The 20175-nt window shown below is 43.9% G+C and overlaps 2 protein-coding genes across 5 annotated transcripts; one reads left to right on the top strand and one right to left on the bottom strand.

Annotated features, from left to right (window-relative positions):
- The first annotated feature begins 176 nt into the window (after positions 1-176).
- brpf3a (bromodomain and PHD finger containing, 3a) lies at positions 177-13097 on the top strand. 3 transcript variants are annotated; one of them, XM_054783819.1, is made up of 13 exons: positions 177-515; positions 1878-3393; positions 3465-3621; positions 3735-3866; positions 3943-4071; positions 4153-4465; positions 4541-4855; positions 6959-7447; positions 7518-7566; positions 7632-7720; positions 10212-10309; positions 10389-10543; positions 10867-13097. In XM_054783819.1, the coding sequence occupies exons 2-13, from the start codon at positions 1895-1897 to the stop codon at positions 11048-11050; spliced, it is 3609 nt and encodes a 1202-aa protein (XP_054639794.1). In that variant the 5' UTR covers positions 177-515; positions 1878-1894; the 3' UTR covers positions 11051-13097. The 3 variants fall into 3 exon arrangements, with proteins under 3 accessions (XP_054639794.1, XP_054639792.1, XP_054639793.1); XM_054783817.1 differs by having other exon boundaries at positions 6938-7447; positions 10867-13095; XM_054783818.1 differs by having other exon boundaries at positions 1874-3393; positions 6938-7447; positions 10867-13095.
- On the bottom strand, positions 6006-20096 carry mon1bb (MON1 secretory trafficking family member Bb). 2 transcript variants are annotated; one of them, XM_054783820.1, is made up of 6 exons: positions 19972-20096; positions 19352-19446; positions 18701-19270; positions 17442-18234; positions 16954-17101; positions 6006-15293 (listed from the first exon to the last, which is right to left on the bottom strand). In XM_054783820.1, the coding sequence occupies exons 2-6, from the start codon at positions 19428-19430 to the stop codon at positions 15063-15065; spliced, it is 1821 nt and encodes a 606-aa protein (XP_054639795.1). In that variant the 5' UTR covers positions 19431-19446; positions 19972-20096; the 3' UTR covers positions 6006-15062. The 2 variants fall into 2 exon arrangements, with proteins under 2 accessions (XP_054639795.1, XP_054639796.1); XM_054783821.1 differs by having other exon boundaries at positions 18701-19267.
- Positions 20097-20175: the final 79 nt, after the last annotated feature.

Genomic DNA, 20175 nt, shown 5'->3' with positions numbered 1-20175 from the left:
GGTCTATCGAAGGCCAAAAGGCGCGCAATACACATACCGTTGTTTTTCTCACTGCGTTCCCTGTTAGACGCTACACAGCGAGTGCGGTGAATTGCCTGTGCCAAGCCAACCAATCACATAGTGGTGCGCTTTGACAGCGCTGTGAAGCGATGCACTCTGATTGGCTACGGGCGTTTTTTCCAAAAAGGGGCGTATTTTTCGAGCCATCTCGACTGAATATTTAGCCATATCCAAGGTACATTAATTTGATATCCTCTTGGTTAAGCCCGCATTTGAGCGTGGACCTGCACAGCTAGGAAGGTTTATGTGACAGCCATGTGAACGGCCGGGTTAATCGAAATCACAGTGGTTAACTGAAGCGTAGAAGATGACGCCGTCGCTCCCCGAAATGACCGGCTAGGTTAAGCTAACAGGCTAGCATGTCCGCCTTGGTCTTGTCACTTGGCTTGACATTTTAGTGGTGCTTTTGTTTGTCTCCTGTTTGCCACTCGCACCGCTGAAGACTACTTCTCAAGGTAATGTAAAACGTTGAGCGCTTTGGGTCTTACGTGGCGACATGCCATTTTGTTGTATTACTTGTGTTTGTGTCCTCCTCCATTATCACAGTCATAGATAGCCCTTTTTACTGTCACACTAGACCGACTAGTGTTCTAAACAGTTAATACAGCAGTGCCGTGTAATCTAATTCATGCATAAATGCATAATGTGTGTTTTTGCTGCTGTTTGCATATATTATTGTGTCGCTGTGTGTGTTGTGCGCTTAAAATGGCTGACGGACGTAGATACTCGGTATTTAGCGCTGCTCAACCAAACTACGCACAGCAACAAGAGGACACGGAAATGTGATTGGAGGAATAGAAACTTGACAGGCGTACTGGTTCTTTATTGGACTAATAGAGAGCGACAGACGGAGGAGGCGTGTTTTTACAGACAGTATGCGGTCGTCGGTCACAGTATTAGGTACACTAGAGAGTCGAAGTAGAACCATAAACAAGAGTTATATTACATATTTTACCTTTATAAAAGTACTGACACCCACTTTTGAAAATATGTTGAATGTGCTAGTGTTATATGTTCAAATCATTGTCTTTTTCTCCCGGAGTTTGCACGGAAAATACAGTAAATTTTGATTGTGTAAAATTGTCAGCGAGGATGTCCTGAATGAATTAAATGAATAATAAAACATAGCATGTACAACATACAGTACATGTTTGTAAGGATAAGTGCTGACAAGAGTTACCAGTAGGTGGTAATATAACATCAGCAGATATCTGTATACTGCATGTTAAGACAAGCACAGAGAAAGAGGACGGGGGTGTTTTTCTAACCAGTAACCAAAAAAAAGGAGCTGGCTAAGACCAGCATAAAAAGGTCAACTTTGGTATTTTATTGGTAGATCAAATAAAACATTACAATGTGAATGTAGCAAATGGGTGAGCGCTTTAATTTTTACGTACACTCCCTGCTGATTGGCTGTCAATGTTGTCAACGTTTTCATAATTATCGTCATTATGGTAAGGCACAGGAAATTTCATTATCATCGTCTTTCATTCTGATCGGTGTTTCCCATACATTCATTTATTTAGGGCGGCTGCCATAGATGGATAGATTTGCAGCTTCCTGTTTGTCCTTCCTCACATTATAATGGGACCGCCTGCGTAGCTTGTCATTGCAACTCGTTCACACACAAACACTGAGTTGGAGTGTCTGAAAAGCTTCACTGTAGCCGGAGTTTTGTGTCATGTCCCTTATGCAAATTATACAATGACAATCTTTTACAATATCCAATTGGACAATTAAGCTCAGACAAGCACCAACTGGCAAATAGGTATCCTTAATTATTCCCCATTTCTTCTTCCTTTGCATGTCCAAGGTAGCTGGTGTACACCTCTCCATGCAGAAAGCAAGGAGGTGGGAATGTAAGGCAGCTGGAAGAGGACTCAACATGGGTCGTGGCCGAGGCAGAGGTCGTGGCAGGGGCAGAGGCTCAGCGGGCGGGTTGCGCTCGCCATCACCCTACAGACTGCAGCTCTCTCCATCCCGGGAGACGCTGACATATGCCCAGGCGCAGAAGATAGTGGAGGTGGATCTGGAAGGCAGGCTTCACCGAATCAACATCACGGATTCTCTGCCGGTGATCACGGAGGACGAGATGATGGCACAGGACATTGCCGAGTGCAACAGCAACAAGGAGAACAGCGTGCAGACTCAGAGCAAAGTCCGCTTCTTGAAGAAACCCTGCAACAGCAAAGGGAGAAGAAGCAGTAAAAACATGTCACAGCAGAATAAACTATCTGGTTCCCTGCAGCAAACTGGATCTACGAATTCCCTCCAGATCCAAAGTCCGCTGCCGGAACCCACTTTCCGAACACTGGTTTCGACATTCCCCGCAGAGGCGCCTCCCCTGCCTGCAGCCTACTACCGCTTCATCGAGAAGTCCAAAGAAGAGCTGGACAGTGTGGCCGAGTACGACATGGATGAAGAAGACCTAGCTTGGCTAGAGATGGTGAACCAAAAGCGGGTGTCTGACGGCCATGCCTCAGTGTCAGCGGACACTTTTGAGTTGCTGATTGACCGCCTGGAGAGGGAGTCCATTTTGGAGTCCCGCAGCCAGGCGCTTGCCCAGTGCACCGTCGACGAGGACGCCTTCTGCTGCGTGTGCCTCGACGATGAATGCCTGAACAGTAACGTCATCCTCTTCTGTGACATCTGCAACCTAGCAGTGCACCAGGAGTGCTATGGAGTGCCGTACGTACCCGAGGGCCAGTGGCTGTGCCGCTGCTGTTTGCAGTCCCCCTCCCGTCCTGTAGACTGTGTGTTGTGCCCCAACCGAGGAGGTGCCTTCAAGCAGACCAGCGACGGTCGCTGGGCCCACGTCGTGTGCGCCATCTGGATCCCGGAGGTGTGCTTTGCCAACACGGTGTTTCTGGAGCCCGTAGAGGGGGTCAAGAACATCCCTCCTGCCCGCTGGAAGCTCACCTGCTACCTGTGCAAACAGAAAGGCAGGGGCGCGTCCATCCAGTGCCACAAAGCCAACTGCTACCGGGCCTTTCACGTCACCTGCGCTCAGAAGGCTGGCCTGTACATGAAGATAGACCCGGTCCGAGAGACGGGCATCAACGGTACCACCTTCTCTGTGAAGAAGACCGCTTTCTGCGAGCATCACTCCCCGGTGGGGTCACGAAGGGATGGTTCTGGGGACGAGTCAGTGGAAGGGAGGTTGGTTGGGGGCAGAGGTAACAGGGGACAGAGGTCGTACACTCAGAGCTCCCCCACGCCACCAGCAAAGAAAGGGTCCAAGGGCCAAAAGAAGAAGACTACTAAAGGGACCAGAGGGTCCACACGTCGCTCGAATGTGCCTGTGCTGCTTGTGCCTCAGATACCCTCTCACAGGTGAGATAAACATCCTCTTTGGATTCGGTGAAAGGAAATACTTAAATGTAATGCATGCATCTTCTCTGCAGGCTGAACAAGATTTGCACAGGAGTGGAGGTCCAGCGGAAGAATCAGTTCATGCAGAGGCTTCATAACTACTGGCTACTAAAACGACAGTCAAGAAACGGGATGCCTTTGATACGTCGACTTCACTCACACATGCAGGCCCACCGGACCACAGAACAGGTCTGTGGAAACGTGGATTTATGAGGTCAAGCTGTGTTGGTGAAACTATCTTACTGCATGTTAATAGATAGTTTTGTATAGATACTAGTATTTGTGTGCTTTTTCATATCCAGAAGGAGCCAGATGAGAAGCTGAGTGCTGCCAGAGAGGAGCTGCGCTACTGGCAAAAATTGAGGCAAGATCTGGAGAGAGCCAGACTTCTGGTGGAACTCATCCGCAAGAGAGAGCGGCTAAAGAGAGAACAGGTTTGTCACGCAGAACAATGTCTCTTAGACGTTAACCTTGAAGGCCAATGCATTTCCTTCCCTGGGGACACCTTAGATGAAAATTCAGCAGGCTGCTCTGGAGCTGAAGCTGACACCGGCGTTGGTACTCCTCCGATCCACCTTGGACCAGCTGCAGGAGAAGGACACGGCCAAAATCTTCTCTCAGCCTGTCAATCTATCAGAGGTTGGTTGGTGTTTGAAACTTTGTAAGACTTTTCGCCCAATTCAAGGCAGCTGACGTTGTCCTTTTTAATGATCCATCGAGGTCCCAGACTACCTGGAGTTCATATCCCAGCCCATGGACCTGTCCACCATGCGGGCCAAGTTGGAGGGACACGCATACTGCTCCATCGTGGACCTCGAGAAGGACTTTGACCTCATGATCTCCAACTGCCTCAAGTACAACTCGAAGGACACTATGTTCCATCAGACGGCCTTACAACTACGGGAGGTGGGCGGGGCTGTTCTCCGCCACGCCCACAGACAGTCTCAGACCATCGGCCTGGACCCGAGTACCGGCATGCACCTGCCAGAGTCTCCCAACAAGCACAGCTTTGATCAGTCCACGTGGGATGACGGTGAGAGGGCCTGGCTTGCTGTGTAACTCATAATTTGCTGGAACAACACCGTCACATGTCTCTCTGTTTTCTCAGTGGACTCCCTCCTGGAACCTGACAACAGACTTCACTTAAGCACCGAGGAGCAGCTCAAGGCCTTGCTGGAAAAACTGGATGTGGTGACATCCATGCGAACCAGCGGCGGACGAACCAAACGCATACGATTACTAAGGCGAGAAATCAACGCTGTGAGACAGAAAGTGAACCAACAGCCGCAGCACAACGCTCTGACGGTTACCGCCAATGAAAAGCAGGACGAAGGACAAGAAGAGAAGGAGGAGGAGGAAGAAGAGGCCAGACACAAGAAGAAGGAAAAAAGGAAAATTGTGGATAATGGAGTTGTGACAGCAGGTAAAATAGAATCTTTGTTTGTAAAAACTTCTCAACATCAATGTGGAATTATTTTGATATTTTCCTTCAAATCCCAGTGACTAGAATGGGGTTAATGTCATTAACAAAAATCAGGCATGTGCAGGAAGTCGGTAACAGACCCTCCAGGATTGACCATGTTGCAATCATGCCCATTCACACTAATTGAACCAATGACCCCAAATTATGCGCAGGCCCGCAACTTTCCTGACCACATTTTGGTCAATTATCATAATTTTCGCCAGTCAAATTTGTCTGACATCAACTGTCTCACCAATCAAATTTGTCCCTGCATGCCCCACCCACGTCCTCACTTTCTTGTTTACATTGACAGAGATGTGGACGTGTGACGATAATCTCTCATTGTCTCTCACAACAAACTAACAACAAAAATAACTGCTATAGATTCTTCCATATACATAATGAACATAAACGAAGGTTTATGATAAACAAGGACTTTTCAAGGGTAAAACATACACTGAGAAGGCCTGGAATAATAAGGGAGCCTTTGTTTTCCAAATTATGCACGTATTTGTGTAAAAATGGCAGCAGATGGAACACACTGTAGGTAACTTAAGAAATGTATCTCAACCATTTTTTATTACAGCACATCTTTTTACGTGACAATACTACAAATTAAGTTTGGATATACTTTAGAGTGTGTACAGCTTGTATAGAAAGTTTCATTTCTATAGTAAGGCCCGTTATTTTGTATTGTTGAGTCCTCATGAGCATAATTAATTTTATCTGAGAAAGTTTTTATTTTATTTTTTCCCATGCGAAGGCTGAGATATCATTTTTGGTCTTTTTTGTACAGGAATACATGTGTTTGTTTTGATAGAGATGCTTTTGTCAGTCAAACCCCTCAAAAAACCCTTCAACTTCCGTTGCAAATTTAGCGAAAAACTCTTCAGGCATCTTCAGGAAATCAGACATCTCAAAAAAGGCCTGCAAAATACTGGGAGGACTGGTAAATTGCTGTCAATGTTCAAAAACTTCAGTGCAAATAAAGCATATTTTGTCAGATTTAATGAAATCCCTTTTTTTTGGGGTTAAGCTTACAAAGAACACTTTGTTATATTTATAACAGATTCGTAAAATCACAAGCTGATGGAATTTTGCTAAAAAAAAAAAAAAAAAAAAAAAAAAAAAGTTTTTTAAAAAGCTAGTCCTCAAACGGTCTAGAAAAACGGCCTCAAACGGTTGCAACTTTTAGAAAGAATTGTCACAAAGGCATTTTAGGCCACAACAATAAAAAATAAACAAAAAACAGTGAAATCCTGGAGGGACTGTGGTATCTGTAAAAGTGTATAATTTGGTGTTAAGCCAACCTGAACTCTGTTTGATTATGTGGAAAATTAGCCGTTAATTGTTTTTGTTTTTAATTATGTTTAAAGGCATGTAGAGTCTCTTTCTGAGTGTTCAGAACTCTTGTTTCCATGCCAGTTAAGTTGTGATGTAGCAGTTTTTCCCCAGCCTTGAAAATTGGATAATTTCCTGCAGCACACTCCACACTACTGCGCTATTGGGAATCACTGTGCTATTGTGTGAATATATTTGTGTAAGATAACTCTTGTTTCACACAAAAGAGTGAATGTTTGTCAAAACATGCACCCCTTCTGTGTTGCCTTTGCTATTATTTTTTCTGGCAAATACACCACATGGTGACGCCTATTAAACCACATACTGTATGTCAGTTTGACTTGAAATTTCACACAGCTTAATGGACTCTACAGAAACTCCCACTGTAACGTTAGGGTGTTTAGCCAAATCACCACAGAATTTGTTACACACCTATAGGGGACTGACAAGATCAAAATTTGATCAAAAACATGGCCGCCATCAAGCAAAATGGCACGGGCACGGGCAGGACTTACCTACTAATTGTCCATAAGTCACTGAGCATTTGTTATATCATAAAATTTTGACGATATCTGTATTCCATTCAGTATATGTTAGGATGTCTTCCAAAGCATTTTAACCACAACCCGCAAGAGACGCCACAAATGTCATTCTAGTTTATTAGCGGACATGTTGAACCTAACACATTTTCTCCTCATCTAGATGACTCTCCTCCTGTGTTAGAACTCACGTGTCCTGTGTCATCCCCGCTACCGGGCGACGCCCCACTGGAACCGCCCGTCCTGGGCATCGCAACAGGAGGTCAGAGGTCACCAGGGCGCTCCTACAAACGTCAGAGGTCGTCCCGCTGTGGCAGCAAAAACCAGGGTGAAGACGAGGCCGAGGTCGGCGAGACGCCGTCGTCCCAACCGGAGGCCATTCACGAGGTCACACCGCTGGGATCGCCGCCGGCTCTGCCCGTGGTCGGGGTGGGTCGGCGTACATCCGTCCTGTTCAAGAAGGCAAAAAACGGGGCAAGAGCGACAAAAAAGAAATCTCCGCTACGGCAGAACGGCAAAGATCAAAGCAATGGTTTGGACGGCTTCACCGCTTTACCTTCCATTCCCAATGCCTCCCCGACTCCTCCCTCGCCCTCTTCGCACCACCTCAGGTCCAGAGGTCACAGCTCTGAAAGTGAGGCGGACAAACACTCAGCGCCCCCTGCTGAGGAGGGTGAGCAGTTAACGTCTTAACAGCACACATTGAGAAAAGTCACATTTATCTTTGCTCTTATTCTGTTTAGAGCTGACAAATGAAAAAGCGGAAGAGCACGAGGAGGAGCAGAAAGTGAAGTGAGTGGTGCACACTTACCAACGGTCAGTGGTTTTAAAGCACTCACTCTCTTGTTACCTTGTAGCTGCACGGCGTCGCCGCCGAAACGCAGTCGAGGCAAACCTGCTCTGGCCAAGGATCCCAACAATGAGAACGGAGACATCTCGGAATCTGGTTGGTTGTCACAGGAGATCCTCCTCTTTGAAAACCTTTTGTTTTACTAAAATCTTCTGCCTCATGTCCAATCGCAACTCTGGAGCTTGTCTCCGAGGTGTGCTGTCACATGATGCACAATTGTCTCAGGACTAATCACTTTACACACACACACACACACACACACACAGTATGTGTCGCCCTATTAGCGCATTGATGCCCATGTTGCAGTGTTTCCATTGCACTTTATTTGTAGCGGCCCACCACAAATAAATTTGGCACTACCCGTTGGCCCTCCGTATAAACACATTATAATGGGACTGTCGGTGTGGCTTGTCTTTACAACTCCAGACACACCTGGTGTTCCAGAGAATAAGGCAACATGGCAGCATGGATCAGTGTTGCCAATTCAGCAACACCTTTAGATTCAGTTTTTCAAAAAAGTGACGAGCGACAAATGTAGCAACTTTTTTCTGGTCTTATTGGAGACAAACATGAAAGCACGTATCGCTCTTCTCTAAGAGCGTTTGCAAAGGTGGGATATACGCCCCCTGAGTGAGTCATATACACACAGGAAATAAGGTAAATAAGCCCACCAATCACAGCCTTTATGGTACACGTTGCCACAGCACGAAGTTAGATTTTTTTGGAGGAGGTGTGGAGCAAGCCAGTACATCGTACATACTTGTATAAACCACACTTGAGTCTTAAAAAAGAGGGCTCGTCTTATATTTCAGACTGTATGATATACTGTTATTACTACGGGTGTCACAAGACACTCAGCTCACAAGATGAGATGATACACGATTAGATTTACAAGAATGACATGAGATTTTAACATTAATTTATACATGTATATTAGGGCTGTCAAATGATTAAAAAGTTTAATCAGATTAATCACGGTTTGAAATATGACAATTTTTACTGTATGTTATCAAAAATATGATAAATGACAGGGCAGTATATATATATATATATATATATATATTTTCCTATGTTTTCCTTCTGAATGGATGAAGGAAAACAAAATGAAGACTTTGGAGTGTCCTAGTCAAAGTCCTGACCCGAATCCTATTGAGATGCTGTGGCATGACCTTAAAAAGGTGCTTCATGCTGGAAAACCCTCCAATGTGGCTGAATTACAACAATTCTGCAAAGATGAGTGGGCCAGAATTTCTCCACAGCGCTGTAAGAGACTCATTGCAAGTTATCACAAACACTTGATTGCAGTTGTTGCTGCTAAGGGTGGACCAACCAGTTATTAGGTTTAGGGGGCAATCACTTGTTCACACAGGTTTATGTAGGCTTGGATCTTTTGTCTCCCTTAATAATAAAAAGTGTTGTCATTGACTAATATTTAAATGTGTTTGATGATCTGAAACATTTAAGTGTGAGAAACGTGCAGAAAAATTAAGAAATCAGGAAGGGGCAAACACTTTCACACCACTTTATACGTACAGTATTCACACACACACACATATACAGTATCATATCACAATAATGCAATATTTCCTTTAATATGTCATCTTTCACTGTTGTAACATTGTTTGTGACATGTTTTGTGATTTGTACTGTCAATAGTTTGCACCATTTCTTGAAATGCTGGCTTTTCAACTGTTTTAAAGAGGAGCATTTCTTTTGCGATGTAGCAAAGTAGACTTTCTGTGCACTGTTCCGTTTGTATTTACTTTGCCAACCAAACATCTCAGTGTTGACTGTCGGGACTGAGGTTCTGCATTATGATGTTTAGTTATTTCCCCAGATGGGAAAACTGGGTCGGGTGGTTATGGGGTTTTTTAGCTGCCACTACTTTAGAACAAATTCGGCATACGAGCTCACCTTGCTTATTCAATTTGAAGCCAAAATATTCCCACACCGCAGCTGTGGCTTTTGGCTTTGCAAGCAGCTTTTTTCCTTCTAATTCCTGCTGCTGTATGTTACCTTGCATTGCTCCTCGCAAGGCTACTACACTCTTCTGCTGTGTGTATGCTAGACAAAGAGACTGTACTGACAAGAGGGCTCACTCCATTCATGCTGTGGGGTTTTTTAATGTAGAAAATGCACCCCGGGACTGAAATCTCTTGTCTGTTTGGAGGCAAGAGAATAGGAAAACAGACACGCAGGCACATTTTAATTTAAAAAAAATAATTTTCATTATCATGTGATTAATTTATTATCATCCCAGGCCGGTGCCCTTTTTTTCTGTACGAGAAACCTTGTCATGTTTTAATCTCACGAGATCTCGTTGACACCCCAAGTTAGTACTCTTAATTTTATTAGTGAAATTGCATTCTTTTAGCTTCGATTGTGTGGAAGAGTCTTATATTTCAGTAACTGCCTTTGCAAAATGACTTTCTTTCAGCTTCTAGGTTGATAGATTCAAGAAGAGTCTTGCAATCAGTCTTACATGATGTGAACACAGATGTTTTAAACACATTTTATTCTAAAATGAATAATTAGTTCCATGTTTCAAGCTGCAAATGAACTGTCTGTTGGACTGTGGTGTTCACAGGAAAGCCGACACTTCTGTGTTTGGATGCTGAGATAGAACTGGCTCCTCTGGACCTGGTCTGGGCCAAATGCAGAGGATACCCATCATACCCGGCCATGGTAAGAACGCCAAGAAAGTGAGACGTAATCGAGCAAGTGTTCAGTGGAATGCCACTAACATTCATTTCCCTTGGTACAGATTGTTGACCCAGAGATGCCCCAGGAAGGACTCCTTCACAATGGCGTCCCCATCCCAGTGCCTCCTGTGGAGGTGCTCAAACTGGGCGAGTGGAGGCGAATGGAGGCTGATGAAAAACTCTTCCTGGTGCTCTTCTTTGACACCAAAAGGACTTGGTAAGATCCAAGGCAGGGCAATCCAAGCATTCTGATGAAACAGCTCAGATTGATTGATTTTAAGATGTGTAGGGAAGCCCCTTTTTCCGTCCATTTTTCTGTTTTTCTTTTTTTTTTTTTTTTTAACAAAGCTGTCCCGCACATGAAGTGGGCTCATCTAGCTAGAGGTGGGCCAGAGTTGGCATCATGTCGATGAGAAAGGATGTTTTTCCTTCATGATGTCATAAAAAGCCACGACTTCAAAATGTACCGTTCTCTCAAAAGTGGAGAAAACTTTTCTCACGTTTGGTGCAACATCATCATTGAACATATTTAAATTGCAGGCAGTGGCTCCCTCGGGACAAGCTACTACCCATGGGGATGGACGACACAGTGGACAAGCTACGCCTGATGGAAGGGAAGAAGCCAAGCGTTCGCAAGTCGGTGCACACGGCCTACGACCGTGCCATGGTGCATTTGAACCATATCAGAGGCAACCTGAACTTCACGCCCTCCAACTTTATATGACTTTGTAGTTACATGAATGGGAACTTCTCCAGTGCTCTTAAATGATGCGTGACTTCAATGGAAGGAGGGGAAAAAGTGCTTTTTTTGTTGTTTTTTTGGGGGGGTTTTGCACTGTTCATATCAAATGGTTTTTATTTAATTTTTGGCCAAAGTTACTCAAGCTGAAGGGTGTAAATGTGGAATTGTTAAAAGGGATTGTCTCGATCTGAACCATCCTGTAATTAGATTGTATTTGTGTTTTGACAGCGTGTAAAAGTCTCACTGCGCATTCATGGCTGGACTCACCGGGTTTTTACAGAAGTGTTCATGTTGTTTCGGTTCTGGTTGTAGTCCAGCCATGACATGATGATGTAAGTGGGACTTGTAGTCTTGCTTTTTGTTTTTTTTTTATTGTGAAACTATGTTCTTATAATGCAAGTCAAGCTGGTGTTTGTGCAAACAAAAACTACTGCGGTCGAGCACCGTTTTTTTATGTTTCTTTGCAGAATTGACTTTAAAAAGCACAAACATTCACTGGCACGAACGCAAGTGTGTGTGTGCGTGTGTGTTTGAGATACACAGTATGACGACAACCTCAGCGTAGCAAAAAGGTGCATGTGAATAGTTTTGTACATATGTACATGTTTGTTTATACTGGCTAACAGGAAGTAATTTAAGGAATGCAATTTTAGAATTTTAATTTATTTAAAAAAACGTGGCAGTTGAGAGTGTTATTTTGAAAAAAATAATACATATATATATATATATATATATAAAATATGTACGATGCTTCGTAGCTCTTTGTAACAGTGACAGTCTTCTTTAAAATAATAAAAAAAGAAAAAAATCAAGTCATGCGGCACAACACCTGAGCTGACCTTCTACGCAAGATCTATAATTATAATAGTAATAATAATAATAATAATAATATCGGACCAAGACGATATTTTCCTCACACGAATAAATGCTGTTTGGGACAACTGAATATGTATGTGTGTTTTTCCTTACTGTAGTTAGTATTTTTTAAGGAGAGGGAAACCTTTAAAAGAGTAAAGGGAAGACAATCATTGTAACACTTCTGGGACATCAATCTGGAAATCTAAATCCTTAACACACTGAGGACTTGATTCAGAAGAATACAAAAAAAAAAAATCGCAGGCTGTGTGAATTCCTTCAAAACAACTCATTGTGTGGCTCAATAGTGTGTATGTGTGGCCTCTATGTACAGTACCTGTATGCACTCCCTCCTGATGAGACGACAGTACATGGACATGGACAGTCTAATTTCATGTCTGGGAGCCGAGCCACCTTAAGACTGAAGACCATACGTTTGCATATCAGGAGGGAAAGCATACAGGTACGTGAAGGCCATACACCACAACTATTTTACTAAATTGTTCTGGGAGTTCACATTTTCAGAAAGCGGCCTTGTCCCTTCATTATTATTCATATTTTGTATAAAATGTCATTACAAGGCTCTATTATTTAATTTATATTTTGTTATACTTTTAAGTATAAGAGCTAACAAGTGACGCTGGGAACACCGAGTGCAGGTAGGATTGCAAGGTTAATAGTGTCAAGCCATCCATTTTCTATGCCGCTTCTGCTCATTAGGGTCGCGGGGGTATGCTGGAGTCCATCCCAGCTGACTTTGGGCAAAACCCTGGGTACACTCTGGACTGGTCGCCAGCCAATCACAGGGCACATATAGACAATCATTCACATTCACAATTAGCCAAACATGCATGTTTTTGAAATGTGGGAGGAAACCGGAGTACCCGGAGAAAGCCCACACACGCACGGGGAGAACATGCAAACTCCACACAGAGATTCTAACCCACGTCTTCCCGATCTCCTGACTGTGTGGCCAACATGCTAACCACTCGTCCACCGTGCGGCCGGTTAATAGGGTCTTTCTGTGTAAATGTCTCATGTTACAACAAGGAAACTAGCGGCTTATAGACAAGTGCTGTCTCTATATGTACAACAAAGTTTTCTCTTTAAATTTGGTGGGTGTGGTATATATTCAGGTGCGCTCAATAGTCCAGAATTTACAGTAAATAAAGAAATTATGCAATTAATCGTTTGTTTTCATTATTCTAAGTATGTATGCCATTATATCACCATATTCCAGGAGATCTTATCTTATCAGTTGGAGGAGGATATGAGCAGGGGGCTGGCCATTCAACTTGTCAGTCTTCCCAAATGTTTTCCGGGATGCTTCGCCTACTGTGTGCTCTCACACTATCTTAGCTGCCCTAGCAAACACGTTAGAAAAACCGATAAAGCCATGTTTTTTTAGTTTTTTAGTTATTCATTTTATCTTCTAGACAACAGAACAGTGGTAACAGTATTGGAAACATGCATATTTTTCCATACTTGGGTTTCTATTTTCCATACGTTTCAAGACCTGGAAATGTACAAAATCAATTCCCATACTTGCGTAGTAATCCTGTTCTAAGTGAACTGCATTATGTCAACACTAGAAATTTCAATCATCTAGATCTGGGGGGGGGGGAGGAAAAAAGTAGCCTAGTGGTCCCTAAGGAATTATCACAAATGAAAAAGGTAATGCCACAACATTAGGTATAACTGTAATACAAGAATAAGCTCACTCTCCTGTGTTTGTGCATTTATTTCTTAATACTATCATAGACATAAGACTCTTTTAAGACTTTCAAGTGTCAACAGCGGAATGGGGCTGCCGTCTTCTTTACAAAAACTTAGAAAAGGATCCTGAATTCTCTACAGACAGAAGCAAACGTTAACTACACAATCTTAAGGCTATTTCAGTTCACTTCCGTACTTACACTTAGCAGTTTGAGTGCTTAAGTGCGTTCACACTAGTAGAACCGTGCGGCGATCTTAGCTACACAGCAGAAGGGAGAGGGTAACTTGAGTGGTTGCAATTAAGTAAGTGTGCAACGTCAGTAATGGATCTGGGACAGCACTACATTGTCAAAATTCAAGTCCTCGGGAACTAAATACATAGAGTACAAAGTATACATATTGAAGTGTAAACTGCGTATTTAGCTCCTGAGTACGCCAATTCTGTTTTTCATTGTGAATTTCAACGAGTTAGTTCATCCCCTTCTGTGAACTAGCCAAGATGGCAATGATTGAGGGTGGTTAGTATCCATCACGACACACGTCATTTGGGTCATCTTGGACGCAACAACCGGGTACTGACGGCACACTGCATTTCACTATGCTTTCACTTTGATCACACTTTTCTCAAGGTGCAAAGTGTAAGTGTGGAAGTGCGCAAATTGAAACACAGGTTGTGTTCCAAATCACACACTTCCACTTCAATATGTACTGTATACTATGTACACTGCGTACTGACTTCCTGAGGGTGGTAATTTGGAAAATGCAGTGCTGTTCCAAATCCATTATTGCCGTTGCGCACTTTGAAGAAATGCCAATTGCAATACTTCTCCACTTTGTGTTCTTATTCTTTCCTTTTTCGTTCATGAAGTGACTTGTAGTGAACTACAACCAAGCGAGTGCAACATCCAGGTACAGACGGCACACTGCAATTAGCATGCTTGTCACTGTGAAAGCACTTACGCACTCCAAGTGCGAAGTGGAAGTATGGAAGTGCACAAATTGAAACAGCCTTGTGTGATGAGAACACTTAAAAATGGCGGCAGATAGTTGATGGGCTGTAACAGGCAAGTGTTTCCTATGTTGCTGTTTTGCATTTATGGTTAAAAAAAAATCAATTTCATGACTTATTGTTATGAATTTTGCTGCTTCTGGCCTCAGACACCACATTAGGTTTGCATAATCCCGGTAAAGAAGTCCCCCCGTGATACATTCATAGTCCATGAGATGTCTAACAATAAAACAATGTAAAAACATTTAAATAGCTTTGTCATCACTTCCTAACATCTCAAATTAAAACTCTCTAACCTCTGCTTGCTTGGCACAGAGGCGTCCTGCTTGAAATTACCCAAATGCCAACGCTTCCTTAAGAATTAAATAGTGTGGGTAAAGGTAGTGTTTGATTCCCAGCGATCTCCCAAGAATCTCATAGGAGAGACAGGAAGCCGTTATTATCTGTGGAGTCGTACTGGTCCAACTTGGCAGCCCGTGAGCTCTTGCTGGGGTTTGGCGTAGTCGAATACTTGGGCGGGTACCTGATGAAGAGGCGGTCCTCTTCCTTCTTGATCCACCTGAGGAGCTTGGTGATGACCGTGATGGCGCACGCCTTGGTCACCAGGGGACTGAAGCAGGTGTACAGCTCAAATTTGCTCGTCACCTACAGCGCAGGAATGGACCATGTGTCATTTTGATGGATGACAGACAACATCATAGCAGTTTCCATGGTGACCATTGGCCACCTACTTCCGTGGCCTGCAGTAGCAGTCACCTCTTGTGTCACTAACAGCGCCAGTCAAAAGTTTTCACATCATTTTAAATAAGAAATTGTCTACAAACGTTTGACTGGCACTGTCCGCTTTAGAGTGCGTTCACTCCATAATGTTGGGGTCGGTTAAAAGACACTGATGTGTTTGCTCTACTAGTACGGTTTGTTTGGTCAAGTGTGAACGTGATCATCTGACCAAACAAGAGCATCGAGACTACTTGAGAAATGCCTCTCGGTCCACTTGCAAGTGAACTCTGGTGCATTTCGGTTTGCTTGAGCTAAAATGTGAAGGCTACATGAACCAAGGACACAGACCGGTGTTAAAATGACAACAGTTAGCAATTAGAAAGTGCCCTTAGTGAAAGTGCAGTTAGCAAGCAGAAAATGCAGGAATGTCTCTCTCCTCTGCTCTCCCTCTGTGTGTAAAGCTTTTGTGAAATAAATACAGTGGAACATTGGTTTTCATCATTCATTTTTTTTCCCCAAAGGTCAAACAAAAACCGAAACAGAGTCAATTTTTCTCATAGGAAATAATGCAACTCCAATTAATCTGTTCCAGACACCCAAAAATATTAATACAAAATACATTTTATAGAGAATAATTTCTAATTTTACATGCAGAAAACAATGCAAAATAATTATAAATAACAAATGAATGAATATTATTGATGCGAACTCCCATGCATCCTGGCAAGCTGGAATTCAAAAGTGTTTCTCACCTTCTTTATCTTGAATAAATTAAATTGCTGGCACTCACAACTTTCTTTGGCCCCATGGCGGGCTATTTAGCAGTTGCACTCAATCAAAAAATGCCCTGACAGTGAGTCAGCAATAGGGTACTTTGGGATCTTGATTTCACAAAATGATACAGAATAGTTTAATAAGTGCAATATTGTACGAAAACCGAGGCAAAATGTTAACAAAAATGTTCAACGACAACCGGAAACTGAGGCGTTGTAACCTACGCAGGGTGCGGGCTAGATGATGTCAGCATCTAATTTGCATAATTGGCAATGAGGCTTGTGCATGTAACTGTATGTGCATATAATTGTAGGAGAGACATAAGGTTGTGTAAGAAACAAAAAGTGAGGAAAAAACATGAAAAGTAAAACTAATATATTTAGAGAAAGAAACAAACTTTCTTCTGTTGCTTCTTTTTGTCATTTTTTTAATGTCGCAAACAAGAAGGAGCCATCCGAGTCCTTCGAGAACCCCAACATAGATGTCACCGTTTGCACTTGTTAGCAAAGTTACAGGTATTACGAAATCCGAGTCCTTCGAGAACCCCAACATAGATGTCACCGTTTGCACTTGTTAGCAAAGTTACAGGTATTACGAAATACCAATGTTTTGTTGTCCTTGCAGTGCTTAACTTTTCACACTGACATGATTAAAAATGTTTAAAAATGAAATAAAACTTCAATTTACACTTGTCGAACAGTTGCTGCTTGTGCAGTTAATAAAATGCTTTACCCTGGAAAAGATTAATTCTATTGCTATTATTTGTTGTGGGAAACTGTTGTGACCTTCCTTAGAGGACACAAATACGTACCCATGCTAGCAGGGTTTCCCTCTCGGCTACGTGGTAGATGAGCTTGAGGGGTCTGGAGGTGCTGTGGATGCGGCTGTGCATGTAACGGTAAAGGTCCAGCAGCCTCATTTTTTCCTCCTCGCTGCTGTACGGGGCCTCCATCTCTGGGCTGACCACATAAACACATACATTGTATGAAGTACTGGAAGTGACACTGAATGCTACAAAGCAGTGACTCCCAAACACTGTGCTGAGAGAAATCATGTGTTCAATGACAAATGTCACTTAATTGGTTTGAAAGTTATTATCTACTACAAATAATGTATCTTTGTTCATCTATCTATCTATCTAGCAATTAAATGTTCTTCCACTAAATGGCATAAGGACCATAATTAACCTATGTATCCACTCGTTGCCACTCATACAAGAGAATAAGACATGGCACGCACAGTTGGGAAACACTGCTCTAGAACATCAAAACAAGGCTTTATGGACAAGTAGACCCAGACCTGGTGAACTGTGTGAGCTGGCGGTGGTTGTCAGGAACGTCGAAGGGCTTGTACATGAAGTGCCTGAGGTCAGAGACGCCCACCTGGCTCACGCTGTACGACTGCGCCTTGGCAATGAGGCTGAGTGAGTGCTGAGCTGCCATAGCCTCCTCGATCTTCCTCTTGCACTCGGCCACGGCGTAGAAGGCCTCCTTGTCCGTGGAGAGCAGCAGCAAGCACACAGTGCATTCAGGGGGGTCCAGGTAGGAGATGTACGCATAGAAGTAACAGTCGGGGTTGAAAAGCGGCAGGCAGATGGGAGTCCAGATCTCGCCAGCCTGGAAGGCGGACGAGGCGCCGATGAGGTTGAGCAGCAGGTGGACGTCAGCAGGCTCCAGCCGGGCATCCTCGATGACGGCCTTCTCCTGCACGATAGTGAGCAGCTGGTTCTTGGCAATGAGAATGGAGAAGACCAGGTTGGGGGTGATGGCCTTCTGCAGGATCTGACTGAGCGAGTCCCTGAGAGAGGAGGCCAGTGGGAGGCAGTGCACGGCCGCCAACAGGAAGCTGGGGTCAGAGTCCACCAAGTTGAGGAGGCCGTCCAGGATCTTCTCAGAGCCCGCCAGCAGCCGTCGCAGGTCGTAGTTCTTCTTGTGTTCAAAGATGCGCGAGATGCTGGCCTGCGTGAGCATGCTGATGATCTGGTAGTAGACGTAGAGGAGCTCGCCACGCAGCTGCTGCTCTGACTGGCGGCTACTGGAGACACACACTAGCACCAGAGGACCTTTCTGGAGGAACACCATGGTGTGCTCCTCTGAGAGGGAGACCACCATGGACAAACACAGACAACTGCATCAAAAACTCACCTTGGTTTGGATTGACACTGTCCGAGATGTACAGTACAGTGTCTCACAAAAGTGAGTACATCATCACATTTCAGCAAGCATCTTTATTAAAGTATCTCTTGTCAAGAAACAATTCTATAGAAAGTAAACTTGGATATACTTAAAGTACTCAGTGTACAGCTTGTATAGCAGTACAGACTTGCTATCCACTAAAAATGAGTAAACACATTATTGTCGAAATAGATGGCAACACAGTTGAGAAGCAAGATAATGGTGGTGATAGTATCATGATCTGGGGTTGCATGAGTGCTGGGGTTGCATGAATGCTGCCGTTCATTAAGAAACATCAAATCCAACATTTAGCATTATCCCTTCACAAGATCTAATAAGGGTCTTGCTGAACTGTAAGGTGTGCACTCACCTTTGTTTACTCACCTGAATAGACTGAGCGAATAATATTATCTCCACTTTGAACAAAGGACACCAGCGCCATCATGACGCCCATCGTGGAGGACAGAGCCTCTTCACTGCCATATCGTGAATAGATGGGCTTGCCCGCTTCACTCAGCACAAAAACATGCTTCCTGTGCTGCCGCCAGCTGTCGGCCGTCACATCCTCGTCACGGTGGGACATGAAGGCCGGAGATTCCTGGGTGCCCACCTCCATTAGTGGAGACGACCGACCCTTCAAGCCCAGACCTTGCTCCTCCAGTTTGGCCTTGGCCAGCATGGTGATGACAAACTCTCCGGAATCATTCTGGTCTTTTTGCGCACCGTCCTCTGTTAGTCCGTCTGCTTCCAGTGTGGAGATGTCACTCTGAGACTCCTCCCTTTCCAAATTTGTCGCCATGTTAAGAAGAGATGAGTCCAAAACGAGTTCTTCTGCTGGAGCGTCTGACGGGAGCGAATCCGTGGGCTCCTCTTTGTTAGCAGCTTTTCTTGCCACAAGGTCAGGAAACATGTGATTCCCCAAAAGTGAGAGTGAGGTTGCCAGGGTGTCGGCTGCTAAGATGGCAACAAAATGAAAAGAGTAACTTGATAAGCAAAAGGAGATTAAATGAAGCCTGTGAGTGTTACTCATTTTACCTGGTGTGTTGCCTTCTAAGGGTGGATGACACATTTTAACCCCTTGATCTTTTTCTTGTTTATGATTGTCGCTATCCATGATACCATCCCAGTCACTGTAAGGTCAAATAACAACTTAAAAGACACAGACTGTAACAACTGTCCCATGGTTATGACATTAAAGCAGTGTTACAGCAGGCATACCAAGACTCTTCATGAATGAATAGCAGCAATTATACAAGCGTGTGTCACATGATGGCAGGGAAAAGCTGGTGGAGAGGAATTACTACATGGAGCAGACTGGAATTTTTCCTCACTCCATGTATGCACTCTAGATAACAGCACCACAAACACACACACGTCATTCAAACGGTTTGCTATGAGGTTAGCGTGTCCTTAATATTTAGAAGAATGTTTGTGAGGGGTGTTTGTCTGTTAATCACACGCGTTGTGTTCATTTTAGGTGTTCATTTCCGATTCTTCACATAAATTTTAATTCAGTGTATGTTGATACCAGTGGCTAGCAAAACCGGCTGCTAGCAAGCGGCACACACAGTTCAATTTAATGGCCGCGGATTTAAACACTGTTCATAAATAAGCTGCTGTGTATAAAGAAAGACAACATAAAGGGTAGCGCTTACGATTTTGAGTTCGGCTGAAAGGTTGGGGCGCCCAAACTGCTACATGAACTCTCGCTGGTGCTGCTCGGGGTTCTTTAAAAAACAAACGTTCCTCTTACTGCAGAAGACATCCGTGTTCAGTAACGTCAACGGCTGTTGACCAATCAGGCGGCTTGTTACGGTGGGCGGCCCCCCAAACAGAAAGCTTGATTGAAACGGCAGCAA

Source organism: Dunckerocampus dactyliophorus, chromosome 8, assembly GCF_027744805.1.
Source record: "Dunckerocampus dactyliophorus isolate RoL2022-P2 chromosome 8, RoL_Ddac_1.1, whole genome shotgun sequence".
NCBI lineage: Eukaryota > Metazoa > Chordata > Actinopteri > Syngnathiformes > Syngnathidae > Dunckerocampus > Dunckerocampus dactyliophorus.
This window is presented reverse-complemented; position numbering and strand designations above follow the sequence as displayed.